We start from the raw sequence: 15,540 nt of genomic DNA, 5'->3' as shown, positions 1-15,540 counted from the left end.
AGCAAGAAGGCCATTATGTAAAATGGGGAAATTAAGGTCAGGCTGTGGTAGCAGTTTAGTCTCTCACAGGTCAAGTGATTGGCTGCCAGAGCCTCCTGAAGTGGGACTAAGCTGCTGTGGGGTAGACAGTCCCTACTGCTTTTGTTCTGCCGATCTGGGTTTACCTTGGAACCCTGGAATGGAGGCTTTGTATATTTGGACAGCAAAGGAGGCTTCAGGAGGCAGTCACAGGCCTTTCTCCAGCATTGCTGCCCTAAAGAGGGTGACTAATTCTTCATCTGCTCCATTGACTGGGCTGTCTGACTTCCTCCTGCCTCACTGTTAGCTATAGAAAAGCTGTAACGAGGCCTGAGGATGTTTGTTGGTGGGGTGCTTGCCAGCATGCACAGAAACCTGGGTTCAGTCTCCAGGGCCACACAAAATGGACGTGGTGCACACATGTACTCCCTAGCACCGGAAAGCTGGAAGATCAGAGGCTCAAGGCTGTCTTCAATATTGAGATTGCGACCAGCTGGGCTACATGAGACTCTGGGAAGCAAAGGGTAGGGCTTGGTGTCTGACAGATATGGCCGTATGCTACATGTTTTTCTGAACCAGACACAATTTTTTCAGTTTCATCATCTTTTATTGGATACAGAACCATAAATTCTCTGATGCCCATGAGTCCTTTTAAATACATAGGCTCAATACATTCGGCAAAGGGCATCTGGGTGACATGGAGCAAAGTGCTGGGATGGCAATGCCTGGGTGGGGCAGATAAGTGGGGCCAGGGAAGGCCCCCTGGGGGCTGGAGGTACAGGCACCACTTTAGAAACAAAAGTAAAACCAAAAGCTGCTCTCAGCCCCTCTGCCTAGTGTGCTGGGGGCAGGATGCAGCCTGGCTGTGCAGGGAAGGCAGTGCCCTCTGAGCCAAGCCAACTGCACCAGCTGCAAGGCAAGCCTGAGCCACCTCAGGCCTCCGAGACCCTTGCCAAGGATGAGCAGAGGCTGGGGTTCCAGGCCAAGCCTCCTCAGGGGCTGGCCTCATGGTGGGGTGCCTGCTTGATTGTCGGGCAGTCTTGGACTAAGGTCCCAAAGAGTTGAGGAAAGCCTCATGTTCTGCTCTTCACCCAACCTTCAGCCTTGTCCCTGGGCAAGGACTACAACTGAGCTCACTTGTCCAGGAGTAAATATACACACTACATAGTAATATATACAGAGATGCTGGCCTGAGCCAAGGCTGGATGAGAAAGTGTGGCCACCAAGGGTCATTAGGGGCTGACAGGCTGGGGTAGATCCCATCAGTGGTTAACTCCTCTGGGCACTGGGCCATATCCCACTCAGTCGCACTTCTTCCAAGTTCACCAGAAGCTATGTCTTTGGCACCAATTGTCACTCTGGGAAGTTTTCATTCAACTTAGCGCCTTACAGAGACTGGGGTGGACAGCTCACTGCCTGTGTTCTGAAGCATTCTACATAAGGGCCGGGGATAGGAAAGACTCAAAGCAAAGGATGGATCCAGGCCTTGGGAAAGAGGCCTCTGTTGTCATAGGGTTAAAAAACAAAACAAAAAACAAAAAACCACCCGATTTCAAGGTGCTTTCTCTTGATGGGTAGAAAGCTGGGGTTCTGGGAAGGAGTGCATATATTTTTGCCATACTGTGGGGAAAAGCAGCCTACATAAGCATGAAGTACTCAGGCCAAACATGCTATATTTCACAGGTGCTAGAGCCAGGCTGTGTGGCAGGGGGTGGGATTGGAAGAGATGCCAGATGGCTGCCACCCATGAGCCCTTTCCATAGACCCTGTGCTTCTGGAGCAGGGCATGCCCTCACATGTTTTTTTGTATCAAGTATAAGACAAAGAGCTCCCTTTGGGGTGCCTGAAGATGGGCTAAGGTACTTCTCAGGAAGCCAGATGCCCCATCCCCAACTCTGGCTCCTGACTGCTAAAGATGGAAACAAGCATAGCACCCAGAAGCAGGGTTGGTCGCCAGGGGGCAAAGCAAAGGAACCACAAGTGAGGGGCAGAGCTGCTGGCTCTCAAGGCATGCCTGAAAACTAAGATGCCCAAGACTCAGCCAGGACACAGCGACCTGTCACTTGGATTGGTAAAGGCTTAGGTCTACAGTTTTTACTCTCTCCACCTTTACTCAGCAAGAACGCAGGTGAGACTTCTTGGAAACAGCTTTTCAGAGAGCAGACTATGCCAACAAAAGGGGTATGTTCCCTCTCCATGGATCAGGATGTGGTGTAGATGTAGTAAAGCCTGGGACTGTCTTGACCTTGCTTCTTGCCCTGATGGCTGTGCACTGCCACCTGTTCCCCTCAACACCAGGCATTCTGGTGCCTCCCCTGCCCAGGAAGATGTCCAAATCCTGGGGTTGAGTAGTGGAAGCCCCTGGGGGCAGGCTTGGCCAACGCCACACCACTCTGTGCTTTATCCAGGAGGCAGGAAGGGCAGCACCTCTGGTCTTGGAGTCACAGGGAGCAGGGCTACATGGATGCGGCTGGCAAAAGAACTGACCTACTGAAGGCAGCTGGGCCCCAAGGGCACCTCCACCTCCCTTCTGAGCCACTGAAGGCAGGGAAAGTTGTGCTGTTACCTGTGACTCCTGGGGACAGGGCTGGAGAGGGGAGAGCAACTGGAGGCAGCCGTGAGAGGTAGGGGTGTAGATACCACACAGCCAAGGTTTCATGCGGGACTAGGCATGGAGTATCGAGCATGATAGCCTTGGCGTTTCAGTCTTCAAAGAACAGGGACAGAACAAGCCACACAACTCATGATGACCAACTGGGACGGAGCTATGGGGTCTGGGAGCATTGAGCAGTGGAAGGGACTGGTAGGCGGCACCCATAGCTGGGTTCATGCTCTGGCCAGCTGTGGCCTAGCTGGAGAAAACTGACAAGACGATTCCACCTTGTACAGGAGCAAAGAAAACCCTAAGATTTGGATGAGAGGCCAGGAATTTGAAAGATCTGCCCAAGTGAGGATTGCCAAGACTCATGCCTTAGCCACTGCAAGTTCTGAGAGGAGGAACTCAGTTAGGGATGCTCAGTCTTTGGGGCTTTGTACTCAAACAGACTTTTGGGAATGGCGCAAGGGCCCGTGACACCCTGCCCCAAGTATTCTATTGTAGCCTCAGCCCAGGGCTGTAAAGACTCAGGAAGATGGGCTGAGGAAATTCTTTCCTCTGCCTTGGCACCAGTATCTGGCTCCTTGCCTCAAGCAAACTGTTAAGTAAAGCAAGCCCCTTCTCCCCCAAGCCTCAGCACAACAGGGAGCCCAGGGTCCTCCCTCCCGATGTCCCTCAGCAAGAAAGTACAGAGACTGCTTTAAGCTTCGCTCTGGAGTGTGATAATGAGAAGTCTTTGTCTTACTGTAGTCTCCTCCAACTGGCCAGTCCTTTACCTGCTAGGGAGGTGTGGGCCTCATCCTGGGAAGTTGCACTTTTTTTTTTTTTTACCCTTTTAAACTTATCCCTAAGGCCCTGCCCCAATTTTCCCCTAACCTTCTACCTGGGTTCCTAGGCTTGCCTGGATCGTCACTGGAGAATGTGGACCTGGAAGAGAGACCCACTGTCTGACGGGACTGCCTTGCAGAGGGCTTGGTCAGGGAAAGGAGAAGAGTCCTCCTTGCCATGTCTGAGCTGCCTTAAGCCCCTTCTGGCCTGTGGCCTGACAGGCTCCTGACCAGGAGCTGGCCTCAGGAAGGAGAGACCTTGCCTGAACAGCTGAGGAGCTGCTGGGTGGTTACTGTAGATCCTCTTGAGTGGTGACAACCAGGTGCTGGTGTGCCAGCTCCTTGCTGGTTGTGCCAGAAGGCTGTGCCAGCTGAGGATGTCATGTCATGGGGGTCTCAGGGCAGCTTCTGTCCAAGCCCCTGCCCTGGGGAGGCTGTGCTCTGGGTCACCTGTCACTTTGCTGTTCCAGTTGGACAGGGTACTCAACCACTGTCTGGAACCTGGCGTAACACTAGGCCTCCGAAGGTCTAGTCCAAGCCAGGGTCCCTCCAGAGGTCCAAAGAGTGCCTTGGTGTGGGGCTGGCAGGGGCCCTGCCGCCCCTCACCCGGGTTAGCAGCCACCTTCCACTTTGACGTGCAGAATCTTCGAGAAGCCAGGCCTCCGTCGCAGGGCCTAGAGATAGAGCCCCAGGTTAGCTCTTGGTTGGTGTTGGGCAGATGAACTGCTGCCACCCTCACCGGCCCCAGCCAAAGGGCCTTTGTGGCCTCAGAGTCCACCCCTTACCTGGAGTTTTGTCACCATGTCCTCAAACAGCTTCTGGGCCTCGGGGCTGCTGGGCTCTTTGAAGTAATCAGCAATCCCAATCTGCACCACAATGGATTTGAGGTTCCGGCAGATGCCTGGCAGAAGGCAGGTAAGGGGGATAGTGCTTGGCAAGGGCAGTGTGCTCCAAGGGTTCCTCTCATGAATGAAATCAGAGCCCCACTGGGAAACATACATGGGCCAGCCACAAGAACAAGAGTGCCAGGCCTGTGCTGGGGCAGCTCATAACGGACATCTTAAGAAGGCAGGGAGGATATTCTGGAAGGACAAGTGTGTGACAGCAAGCTGCTCAGTGCCCTAACAACTTTCTGGCAGAGGGGACAGCTTGTACCATGGCCTGGGCACTTGGAAATGACTAGCTGCTGAACTGAGACTGAGTGTGGAGTTGGGTGGGTAGGAGGCAATCAAGTCTTGAAACAAGGGCTTCAAGAATTATTGGCCATGATGTCAGGGAGAGGTGCAGGGAGGTCAGGAGCTGGGAGGGACCTAGAGAGCATGATGTAGGGGGCTGAGTAGTGAGTTCTGGTGGACCATTTAGGTGGACATGAGGCTGAAGGAAAGTAAATAGGAAGGCTTAGGTGGTGATAACGGTCAAAGAAATAGGTATGGTGGCCCAGGTCTGTCACCTCAGCTACTCAAGAGGCTAAGGCATGAGGATCATAAGTTCAAGGCCTGCCTGCACAGCTTAGTCAAACTGTCTCAAAATAAAAATGTAAGAAAGGCCAGGCATTGTGGCACTCGCCTTCAATCCCAGCATTGGGGATGCAGAGGCAGGCAGGTCTACAGAGTGAGTTAGAGCATAGCCAGGACTTTGTAGAGAGACCCTGTCTCATGGGGTGGGGGAGGGGTACTGCTTAGCAGTACAGCACTTAAAGCACTGGGTTTAACCCAGTACTGGTGGGGAAAAAAACAAGGAACCTTCAATCAGTCTGCATGAAGACCTCCCAGAGGTCAGTGGTCCTGAGTGGTGGTCCAAGTGAAGGCAGAGAGGAATGACCAAGTAGATGGGATGATGTGGGCAGCAGAGGAGTCAGAGTGAAGTCCTTACCCCAAGAAATGTCCCAGAGGACTTACACATACTATGACCTTTAACCTACCATCTAGAAAGTCAAAAGATGAGATTGCAGAATTCAGAAAGCAAAGTCATGTGCTAAGGAGCAGCATTGCAACCCTTGATGCTCTCTGTCTGTCTGCTCTCTGCCTCCGCCCCAGAGGGAGGCTCACACAGCAACTATTGGCACCACACACACAACTCCTGGTGCCACTATGGGCCAGAATGGAACAATAGATATCCTGTGCAGCTAAATAGTTGGCATTAAATGCTGCTGGGCCTGGAGTACCATCCTGGCCTCAGAGATGTTGAAGGAGCCAGGAAGAACACTGCTCTGTCTGCCTCAGCACTGGTACATGATGGTTAGAGCAGTAGGAAATAGTTACACTGAATGGTTGTAGGAGAGAGCGTAACAGCCATCACCATTTCATCAGAGTGGCTATGACTACCCCAAGGGACCCTCGAGATTGGTCTTGTTGATTTCTTTTCCTCATAGAAGAACTGGAGAGTCATCAGACAGATGCTCACCTGAGCTATCAGCCATCCCTTCCTCCCCATCCCTGCCAGATGTGTGCAGTTTTGCTCTGGCTGCACCTTGGAGGCATTAGACTCTGACTAGAGTACGGAGAGCTTCACCTATGTAGCTATAAGGGAGCTGTCATCTGTGCTGAGATAAATCTGTTGAGTGGTATGGCTACTTTGGGGTAACCCACACTCTGTATGTAACCCTCATCCATGCTCTGTAAATAAGCCATAAACTCCACGGTTCACCAAGTTGGACTTTGGTGGCACTGTTTGGTAGATCATAGGTGCCCTTTCTAGGAGGAGAAGACAACTGTCTGCATCTCCCCAGGAAAAGTTCACTCACTCAATGCTGCAAAATGTCCAAGGATAGGCTATAGCCATACCCTGCTCTATACCCCCAAACCCCATTGCTCACTGTTAAAATGTAGCAGGGCCTTAGGGGTGACAGGGGTGGCTGTGAGCACCAGCATCTCCAATCCCTTCAGGCCTTCCCGGCAGACCTCAGCCGCCACCTCCTGGGTAATCTCTGACACATGGTCCAGTTCTAGAACCTGCAGCCGCATGCAGTTTCTTGCTAGGAGAGGAAGAAGAGAAGCCTGGTGACAAACTCCGTGACCCACCTCCTGCCCAGCACTCAGTCCCTCGCCATCACCCAGGCTGCAGCCCCTAACTCTGGTGGGATTTCACAGGCAGCATCTCACCCTTGCCTGCTTCTTACCTACCCACTCCAACCCCAAGGAAAGACTCACCAAGTGATGCCAGACCCTGTACCCCACAGCCGGCACCACCTACACCCAGGGCCCGGAGGTGGGGCCAACAGCGTCCAATCATCTGCAGGCAACGGTTGCTGAACCGGGTGGGCTGCTGGCTAAAGAATGAAGAGTGAAGAGTGGTCAGGGAGGCATTGCAGTCCCAAGTGTGAGCGTCCCTGGAGGTCCCTCTCCATGCCTCCGGCAAGCACCTTGCCAACAATCCAGTTGTCAGACTATAGCTCATCTCTGACTCTGCCCCTCCCCTCTTACCACATCTGGCAGCTTCAGATTCTGGAGCCAACCAGAGAGAGCTGTAGACCAGAGCCCCACCTTAGAGTCTCCATTTACCCTGCACCTGGTGGCCAGATACTCATCAGACAGCAATGGAGTGTCTGTTACAGCCGAGACAGCTGAACCAGGCCCTGGAGTTCAGGGTGACAATGAGGACAGCTCCCACCCTCACAGCAGACAGTCTATGACATACAACATTTAGCAGTCTGACTTTAATCTGTCCCTGCTACTGAGCCTTGAATTTGTAGCAACCCTGCCTCAGCCTCCCAAGGGCTAAGGTTATAGACCACACCTAGCTTTTGGTACTCTTGTTTGTTTAGTTTTTTGTTTTTTTTGTTTTTTGTTTTTTCGAGACAGGGTTTCTCTGTGTAGCTTTGCGCCTTTCCTGGAACTCACTTGGTAGCCCAGGCTGGCCTCAAACTCACAGAGATCCGCCTGGCTCTGCCTCCCGAGTGCTGGGATTAAAGGCGTGCACCACCACTGCCCGGCTAGATTTTTTTTTTTTTTAAAGGAGTGTCTCATGCAGCCCAGGCTGAATGACCTCAAACTCATGATACAGCTGAGGATGACCTTGAACTCCTGATCCTCTTGCTTCCACCTCCCAAGGGCTGGGATGACAGGTGTGTACCACCATGTCTGGCTCAATACCCCCTTCTTAACGCTGACAATCTCCCCAACAGCTTCCTTGTACTTTCTACACGAGATACACCGATCCACATCTTTTAGCAAGGCCTTCATGATGTTTCCCCGCCCGCCTTTCCATCATTGCTGGCTTGCCTACCCGACTCACACCAAACTTCATCCCTCAACATCCATTCAGGCAATAGTATCTGTCATCTGACATGCCCAGGGTAGCAAGGACACAGAAACGGACATTCACAGAGTCTTCCTTGAGAACCAAGTCTAGTAGGGGAGCCTGAAGTAGAAATTACTACCGAATGGATGATATTAAGGTCAGGATGAGGGGCAGTGGGGACCTAGTAGGGGACCACAATGACAGACTCCATCAGGGTATTAGAGGGCTTGGGAGGAGCTGGCACATGGGGGGAATCCCTGAGAGGGTAAGGGGCAGGGCAGAGAAGCCTGGGAATCTGAGGAAGTCCCAAGAAGAGCAAGGGATGATTTGCACCCTGGGTTCGCCAACAACTGATTTGTTCTTGTTTTGAGATGGGATCTTGCTAAATTGCTCATACAGGTCTTGAATTCTCAACCTGAGCTCTGGAGTAAGCGGAGATCAAGTATGTGACAGCACACCCAGCCTGCTCTATGTATTATTTACTGACCTTCCCCGACGGGCTTATCATAGGCCAGGCTAGTGCTGACTGCACACGTACTGTGGACTTTACAGTCTCCATGGACAGGACACCACTGAGCCAGTAACGGCTCTCATAATCTAAGCTGCAAAGCTAAGGTTTGAGTGGCAATGCTGGGATGTCAGGATGGCTCGGTGGGTAAGGGCGCTTACCACCAAGCCTAATGACATGACTTTGATCTAGAGACTCACATGTGGAAGGAAAGAATGACTCTTAAGTTGTTCCCCGACCTCCACACAGATACTCGATTCCCACCCCCAAATATATAATAAAAAAAAAAATTTAAGGGCACTGCCACAAGCCAGAGAGAGACAGCCCAGCTCCTTATCAACACACTGGTCAATGTGTGTGATCTGTCCCCAACAGCTGACTCGCTCAGTCCTCAGCCCCAGACCAGGCCCACTGCTGCTCCCTCCCGACCCACCCCCTTGCCTGGGCTTACCAAGGATGAAGTGGTGCCACCTGGAGGGAGACAATCTCTCTGCAGCCTGCACCCAGGGCCCAGATCACCTCATGGCCAACAGGGTCCGTGGCACTCCTGCGGAAAAGCCAAAGCTCAAGTGACCCACCGTGGTGGCCTCTGTGGTCGCCAAGAAGCAAGACCATGTGGTAGCTAGGGACCAAGGCATAGGAGGTGTGAGTTGTGCTTCTGGAAGGGAAGACCCACCTGTAGGTGACAGCCTGCAGGGCACGGCAGTAGCAGCTGGCCAGCCAGAGTGACCGGTCAGTGAGGATGTTGGGACAGTGGGAGATACGCAGGATCAGCAGGTTCCCACCAGCCGCCTTCAGCAGGGACTCCAGCCCTGCTTCAAGACAGCCCCTGAGGATGGGCCAAGAGGTCAGGGAGCTGCCGGCGGTCACTTCCTCATCCGGGAAGCAATCCCACTTCAACTCAGGAGCACTCACCCACCCACCGACCGCAGGCCTCACCGGGTGCTCCGGGCATATTCCTCCTTGCTTTCCTTCTTCCCCCGCTGCCGGGGCTTCAGATTCTGTAACGTTAACGAGTGGGCCTGGGTGCACCACTGAGCCAGCATCGCCAGGAACTGGGGAAGATCAAGTGATATGAACAGAGATAGACTGGACTGGCTGGAGATGGGTTAGCTCTGAGGAGGAGGCACCACGAGAGTGCAGGGAAACCAGGGCAGTGAGGGGTACAAAGACTAGACCTCTACTGCTGGTAAGAGCTGGGCTCCCGGAAGGGCAGGGGCAGGCACCTTGGAACAGACTCGGGCATTCTCAAGCAGCACCCTGGTCCAGACGGCGGGATGGCGGGCCACAAAGCGCCAGTCTCGGCAGACCTCTGCAGCATGCAGCAGCGTGCGGGTATCCAGGTAGGTGAAGATACAGAAGAGGGCAGCGCGCATCTTGAGGATTTCTGGGCTGATGACCTCATTGGAGCGTGAGGGGCTACCTCTCTCCGCCCGACGGCCTCGCCCACTGCCTCCCTCAGGGCGGGCTGTAGAACATGGGGGCCAAAGGAGACGGTGGGGTGTAAAAGAGCAGTTACAGGGCTGTGGGTGGGGAGCTGGGGCAAGGCAGGAGCTGCCAGGAGGGGTGAGTATGAGACCCACACTGGGGACCAGCTCCCAGGGAAGACAGCAGGTCCTCTGCTTTCCCCTTCTCTATAGTACCCCAAGTTTTACTAACTGGAAAGGGGTGTCTGTTGCTTTGTCACAAACCCAAAACTTTTTCAGACGTGGTCTCATGTATTCCAGCCTAGCCTTGAACTCACTATGTAGCTCAGGATGACCTGGAACTTCTGATTGTCCTGCATCTGCTGCCCAAGTACCAGGATTAGAGATGTGTACCACTATGTCCAGTTTGAGGTGCTAGAGATCAAAGCCCTGGATTCTAGATGAGCATGTACTAGCTGAAGTACCTCCCCAGCCCTAAACTTTCCTTATGAGGGTCATCCTGACTCTCAGGCTCTAAGCCTTCCACATAAGCACAGGGCTATTCCCCCCAGGCACTTCAGAGCCCCAAATAAACGCTCGGCTCTTCTCCCCTACCCGTGATGGAATCCACCATGTACACAGACCCCCTTAAATGGAGCATCCTTGGGTCATTGCAGGCCTGGCCTGTCACACAAACCCCTGCTCCAAGCTTGAAGAGTGTTTTACAGGTAGACAAGAGTAAGAGAGGTGCAGGAGCCAAGGGTCACCACCTCCACCCTGTGTCCCCTGAGACAACCCGGCACCCCGGAGGGCTGGATTCTCTACCCACTTTCCCAGGACTTACCCGAGAGCCGGCAGCTGCTCAAGGGCCCGGCTACAGCAGGTCCAGGGCGTGGGACATCCGAGGGGCCCTCAGCCTCTGACTCAGTAGTGCGGGAGCCCACATCTGAGACGTCACCCTCCTCCCCCTCGGTGCTGTGACGGCGCGGTCGGCGCTGCCAGTTCTGGATGGCCTGTCGTCGCAGGCCTGAACTACGAGGGGGCTGGGACCGCTCTGAACCACCGTTGGTAGCCTGGGCCCGCGAACCCGAGCCCCCGGGGCCACTGTCCTCCGAGGGCCCTTCCTCTGGCCGGGGCAGCTCCAGACTGTCACTGTCATAGCAGCCTGAGCTCTGGGATGCAGCTGGCACACGGCTGGAGGCCCTGGGGTGGGTGGGGGAGTGCAGAGTGAAGGCTGAGGGATACCAGATTGCCCCAACTCCCCACACTTTCCTTACCACCAGCCAAGGGGAGCCCACTGTCCTGCTTTCCAAAAGTTCCCTGAGCATGGAAAGGCAGACTGGTGACACCAGGGGGGTGGGCACAGAAGGAGACGAGCCTCTGATGGGCCAGCAGACCTTCCAGGGTGAGGGTAGGCTGTGTGGGGTGGGCCAAGGCTTACCCTGTGCTGGGAGAGGAGCCATGCCGTGAAACGGCGTATGTGCTTGGCAGAGCTGGGCCTGCGTGGTGTTCTCGCTGTAGCCCCCAGAGTGGAAGGGAAAGGAAGGATGGGCAGAGGAGGCCAGAGAAGAAGGCAATAGTCGGAGAGAGAGGAAGATGGAGAGAAGAAAAGAAGGAGAGGAGAGAGAAGAATAAAGTTGGAAAAGATGGACGAATGGACAGACAGACAGTCCAGACAGGCAGGCTCCCAAATCCCTCCCAATGCGCCCACCCAGCCTCCCAGGGCCCAGCTTGTGGCTCCTAGGCTCTCATTGGCAGGAAAATAACAGAGATGGGCTTCTGAAGGCTGAGGCTATTGAAGTAGCCTTGCCACAGTCTCAGAGGCAGCACTCCCGCCCCGACAGAGTGGACCTCCCTCCCACTTCAGGTCTGGGGTTGCTCCTGGGGGAACAAAGGAGGCAAGCTGGGGTGGTGTGGGTGAAGGCTGTGGGGACCACAGGAGCAGGTGAGACGCCAGGGCACGTACACACTCACCATTCTGCCTGGGCCTCTCACCCCAGGCCCTGAGGCACTGCCCCCACCTCCTCGGCCCAGGCTGGCACTGGGTGTGCTGCCACAGCTGCTGCTGATGACCTGCAGCTGGCGCTCGGCCCTGTCTGCGCGCTCCAGGAGCTCCTCAATGAACTGTTGCAGCCGCAGCTTGGCACTGGCCTCCCGAGCCGCTGTCTCCTTCAGGAACTGGTCGATCTGCACCACCTCCCTGGGCCGGGAGCAGTCTCTTACCCTAGGTCCCTGGCCTGACCGCCCATTGGAGGAAAGCCCGGCAGTGGCCTAGAGTGTCCACTCATGGTCCCATGGACAATGCCCAGGACGCAGACCCACACAATGGCAAACATACAACACAAACAGGCAGACACACAAGTCGCCACACACTCAGAACACACACAACTGGACACCCCTGTTAATACCGTAGTTAACCTGACAGAATCTAGAATTACCCAGGAGACAAACCTCTGGACACATCTGTGAGGAAGTTTCTAGATTGGGTTAACCGAGGCGTGAAGATCCACCGTAAATTTGGGTGGCACCATTCCCTGGGCTGGGTCCCAACTGAATAAAAGGTTGAAAGCATGCGGAGCAGGAGCCTCCATCTCTGTTTCCTGGCTATAGATGACCCTTGACCAGCTGCCTCACACTCCTGAGACCACACCCTTCCTGCCACGATCCATTGTCTCCCCAAACTGTGAGCTGAAGGAAACCCTTTTTTCCTTCAAGTTGCTTTTTAAAAACGTAGTTTTACTACACTACACAGGAGAAATCGATCATTCAGCCACTTGTTGCTCTTGCAGAAGTCCTGAGGTTGGTTCCCAGCACCCACATACTGGCTCACAACTGCCCTAACTCCATTTTCAGGGGATGTGACATCCTATTCTGACCTCTGCGGGCACCAGAGGTCATACATTCAAGCACAATACTCATACACATAAAAAAATAGTAAAAATAAATCTAAAACAAAAATTTAATCACATCTGTGCTCCAACACATGTGCAGAGGCTGGAAGCCAATGTGAAGGAGTCAGTTCTCTCCTTCCACCATGTGGGACCCAGGGAACAAATCGACAGCCCTTTAAACTGTACGAGGTATTTTGTCATAGCAACAAGAAAAGTAACTAAATACAACTGGTCTTCAGGGACATAGTCATGGGTATGCTCATCCTATACACAGTCACCTCCAGGCACATGTAGAGTCCCACATGTGGTCTCAATACATAGCCTCCTCACATAGTTACATGCCCAGGCATACCCTGAGAGCCTCAGGGCTATGAACACATTTCCTCACTTGGTCCAATACACAGTCCTCAGCATGTTCCTATGTATGCAATCATGCTCATTCTCAGGGCACATTCACACTCTGAAATACATTAAGAAGCATGGAGAGCCAAGCCCACCAACCCAATCAAACACACGCATGTACTCTTAGAAGTATCAAAATGCACTGAGTCACATCAACACAGACAAAAACATAAAGTATTCCTATAGTTTGCCCCAGCATCTGAGGGGTATATAAACATGCAGCACCCTCGCAGTTACCTGCGTGTGTGTGTGTGTGTGTGTGTGTGTGTGTGTGTGTGTGTGTATCCTGGCACGCATTCAGCTGTTCATGTATTCGTTAAACATTTAATCCAGGAGCCAGGCGCTATTGGAGATACAGGGGAAACGTACTGAACAAAAAAACGAAATCCCTGCCTGCTTGGAACTTGGTATGACAATGAGAACAAACACAACAAATTACTCCATTATTTGCAGACTAGAGAAACAAGGAGGTGGCCAGAAAAGATGGCTGAGGAGGAGCAAAAGGAAAGGAAAGCTAAATGTGGTGCGCGGCAATAATACCAGTATTCATGAGGCTGAGGCAGGAGGATCATGAGTTCAAAGGCTACATAGTGAGAGTCTACATCAGACACTGCGCACATGGATCCAGGACGGTGATGAACATGAAGTTTACTGAGGACACAAAGATGGTGCTGGAGGTGGCACCCTGACCCCAGAGGGTAGGTTAGGGAACCAGAAATACAAGAAAGAGCTTCAAGAAGCCAAGAGCAAAGAATTAGAAGGTTAAGAAGCAGCAGGTTTATGGGACCTGGGAAAGATGCAATTGGGTCTGCATGCTTTTATGAAGTACAAGACGGCATGGAGAATTGGGCCAGTTCTTTGGGTAGGCTAAAGGGAAATCTGGTACAAAATTCAAGAGCTGCCTGGCCTGGCTATCGAAGGTAAAGAAACGCACGTATTCCGAGCTCCCAATTCATCACCACAACACACTCGAACCCACTGGCACCACTATCACAGACTCATCTTAGAACCTGTGTTCCAAAGACTGACCACGTGGAGACACCCCAGGCACGGGGTAAGATCCAGAGACACCCACCCACTCGACTCCCAGGGTCTACTCACTGCTGCTTGCGGCTCAGCTCCTGTTCCTTATGCACCAGGTCCTGCTTAAGGGAGGCCAGCAGTTCCACGCTCACGTCCACCTGGCGTGAAAGCTCAGATGCGCGCTCCTCCAGCTCCTCCTTCTCGCGTCCCAGCCGTGCACTCTCCTGTCGCGCAGTCTCCAACTCGGCCGCCTTGCGCTCCAGCTCGGCCTGTAGCCGGCCCACCTGGCCGGCGATCTTCTGCTCCACCTCCTCGCTCAGCCGCTCCAGCCTCCGGTCCACCTCCAGCTTCTCCAGCGCACGGATCTTGAGGCGTGCCAAGCCCTCTTCGTAGGCGACATCGGCAGGTGATGGCGAAGCTGGCGATGCCGAGGCGGGCCCGGAACAAGGACCAGGGCCGGGCCCGGGTGGCGGCGTCGAACAGGCGGAGGATGCCACAGACTTGCGCGCGAACAACTCGCCGAGCGGGATTTCGATCTCGCGCAGTGCATAGCGCGCGGCAGGCACGAGCCCCGGCTCGGCCAGCTCCTCGCAGGGCAGGCTGGCGGGCACCAGGTCGCCAGGGAAGTGAGCCAGCGGCGCGTGGTGGTGATGATGGTGTAGCAGGTGCGGCCCCGCGGGCGCTGGCCCTGCCGCCTGCTCCTTGCCTTGGAAGGACGTGCTCTCGAAGACCTCGCGCCGGGCCCCGGGCACCGCCAGCAGGGCGGCGGGCTCAGGCGCCAGGGGGAAGCCAGAAGCTGCGGCAGCAGCCGCTGCAGCAGCGGCCGCGCCGTCGCAGATACTGTTCGTCTTGGAGAGGATGTAGAGCGTCTCGTAGGTGTGGCTGTATTCCAGGTGCGCGCGCAGTGACGACAAGCTCCGGAAGCGCTTATGCTCCCCGCAGCGCGGGCATCGGTATGGTAAGTCCAGCGAGGCCATGGCCCCGCTGCCTTCGGGGCACGCCGGCTCCACCGCGGCCGCCTCACCGGTCAGCCGGGCGCGCTCATGGGGGGCCGCGGGTGGGCCCGGCCTGCAGGATCAGGACGGCTCTGGTCACCAATAGCCAGGGCCCAGGAGGCTAGAAGAGAGAACGTGAGGCTCAGTAGCCTGGTAGCCGCACCCCCACCTGCCACTCCCAGGTCCAGCAATCCTGTACCCTGGCTCTATGAATATGCCTAGGATGGAGGGCTCTGAGACCTGTGCTCGAGAATGCGACTTCTCGCTGGAAGTGGAGGGACTATGGTCCTCCAGGTGTGGCCAGGCTGACCTCCTGCCTTTCAAGTGCTGAAATTCCTAGGCCTAGATTTTTTTTTTTTTTCAATAATGTTTGTTTTGGAAGGCTGGAGAGATGGCCTCGCACTTAAGAGCACTTGTTGCTCTTGCAGAGGACCTGGGTTTGGGTCCCAGAACACACCTAATGGTTCCCAACCATTCTAATTCCAGGGAATCCGTGGCCTTCCTCTGACCTCCCTGGCACCAGGCAAGCACATGGTGCACATGCAGGCAAAACACTCAGACACACAAAATAAACTTTTAAAAATGTTTAAGGAAAGTTTTATTTTAAAAAAAAAAGTTGCTTCCCAGTGGGGCAG

General features: G+C 54.2%; 1 protein-coding gene across 1 annotated transcript; it reads right to left on the bottom strand.

Annotated features, from left to right (window-relative positions):
* Positions 1 to 1,543: 1,543 nt before the first annotated feature.
* Positions 1,544 to 15,009, bottom strand: Fbxo41 (F-box protein 41). Its single transcript, XM_059258072.1, has 12 exons — positions 13,989 to 15,009; positions 11,569 to 11,794; positions 11,036 to 11,109; positions 10,439 to 10,797; positions 9,415 to 9,656; positions 9,128 to 9,243; positions 8,865 to 9,017; positions 8,640 to 8,735; positions 6,591 to 6,709; positions 6,257 to 6,415; positions 4,227 to 4,342; positions 1,544 to 4,115 (listed from the first exon to the last, which is right to left on the bottom strand). The coding sequence occupies exons 1-12, from the start codon at positions 14,885 to 14,887 to the stop codon at positions 4,053 to 4,055; spliced, it is 2,622 nt and encodes an 873-aa protein (XP_059114055.1). The 5' UTR covers positions 14,888 to 15,009; the 3' UTR covers positions 1,544 to 4,052.
* Between the last annotated feature and the right edge of the window lie 531 nt (positions 15,010 to 15,540).

Source organism: Peromyscus eremicus, chromosome 3 (genome assembly GCF_949786415.1).
Source record: "Peromyscus eremicus chromosome 3, PerEre_H2_v1, whole genome shotgun sequence".
Classification (NCBI taxonomy): Eukaryota; Metazoa; Chordata; class Mammalia; order Rodentia; family Cricetidae; genus Peromyscus; species Peromyscus eremicus.
The sequence above is the reverse complement of the archived record's forward strand: the minus strand, read 5'-3'. Positions and strand labels throughout refer to the sequence as shown.

Coding starts and splice junctions, on each gene's coding strand:
- Fbxo41 (XM_059258072.1), bottom strand. CDS start 14,887: ATGGCCTCGCTGGACTTACCATACCGATGCCCGCGCTGCGGGGAGCAT. Junction 10,798..11,035: donor GGCTCCTCTCCCAGCACAGG/GTAAGCCTTGGC, acceptor CACCCACCCCAG/GGCCTCCAGCCGTGTGCCAG. Junction 4,343..6,256: donor GGCCCTGCTACATTTTAACA/GTGAGCAATGGG, acceptor GCCTTCTGCCAG/GCATCTGCCGGAACCTCAAA.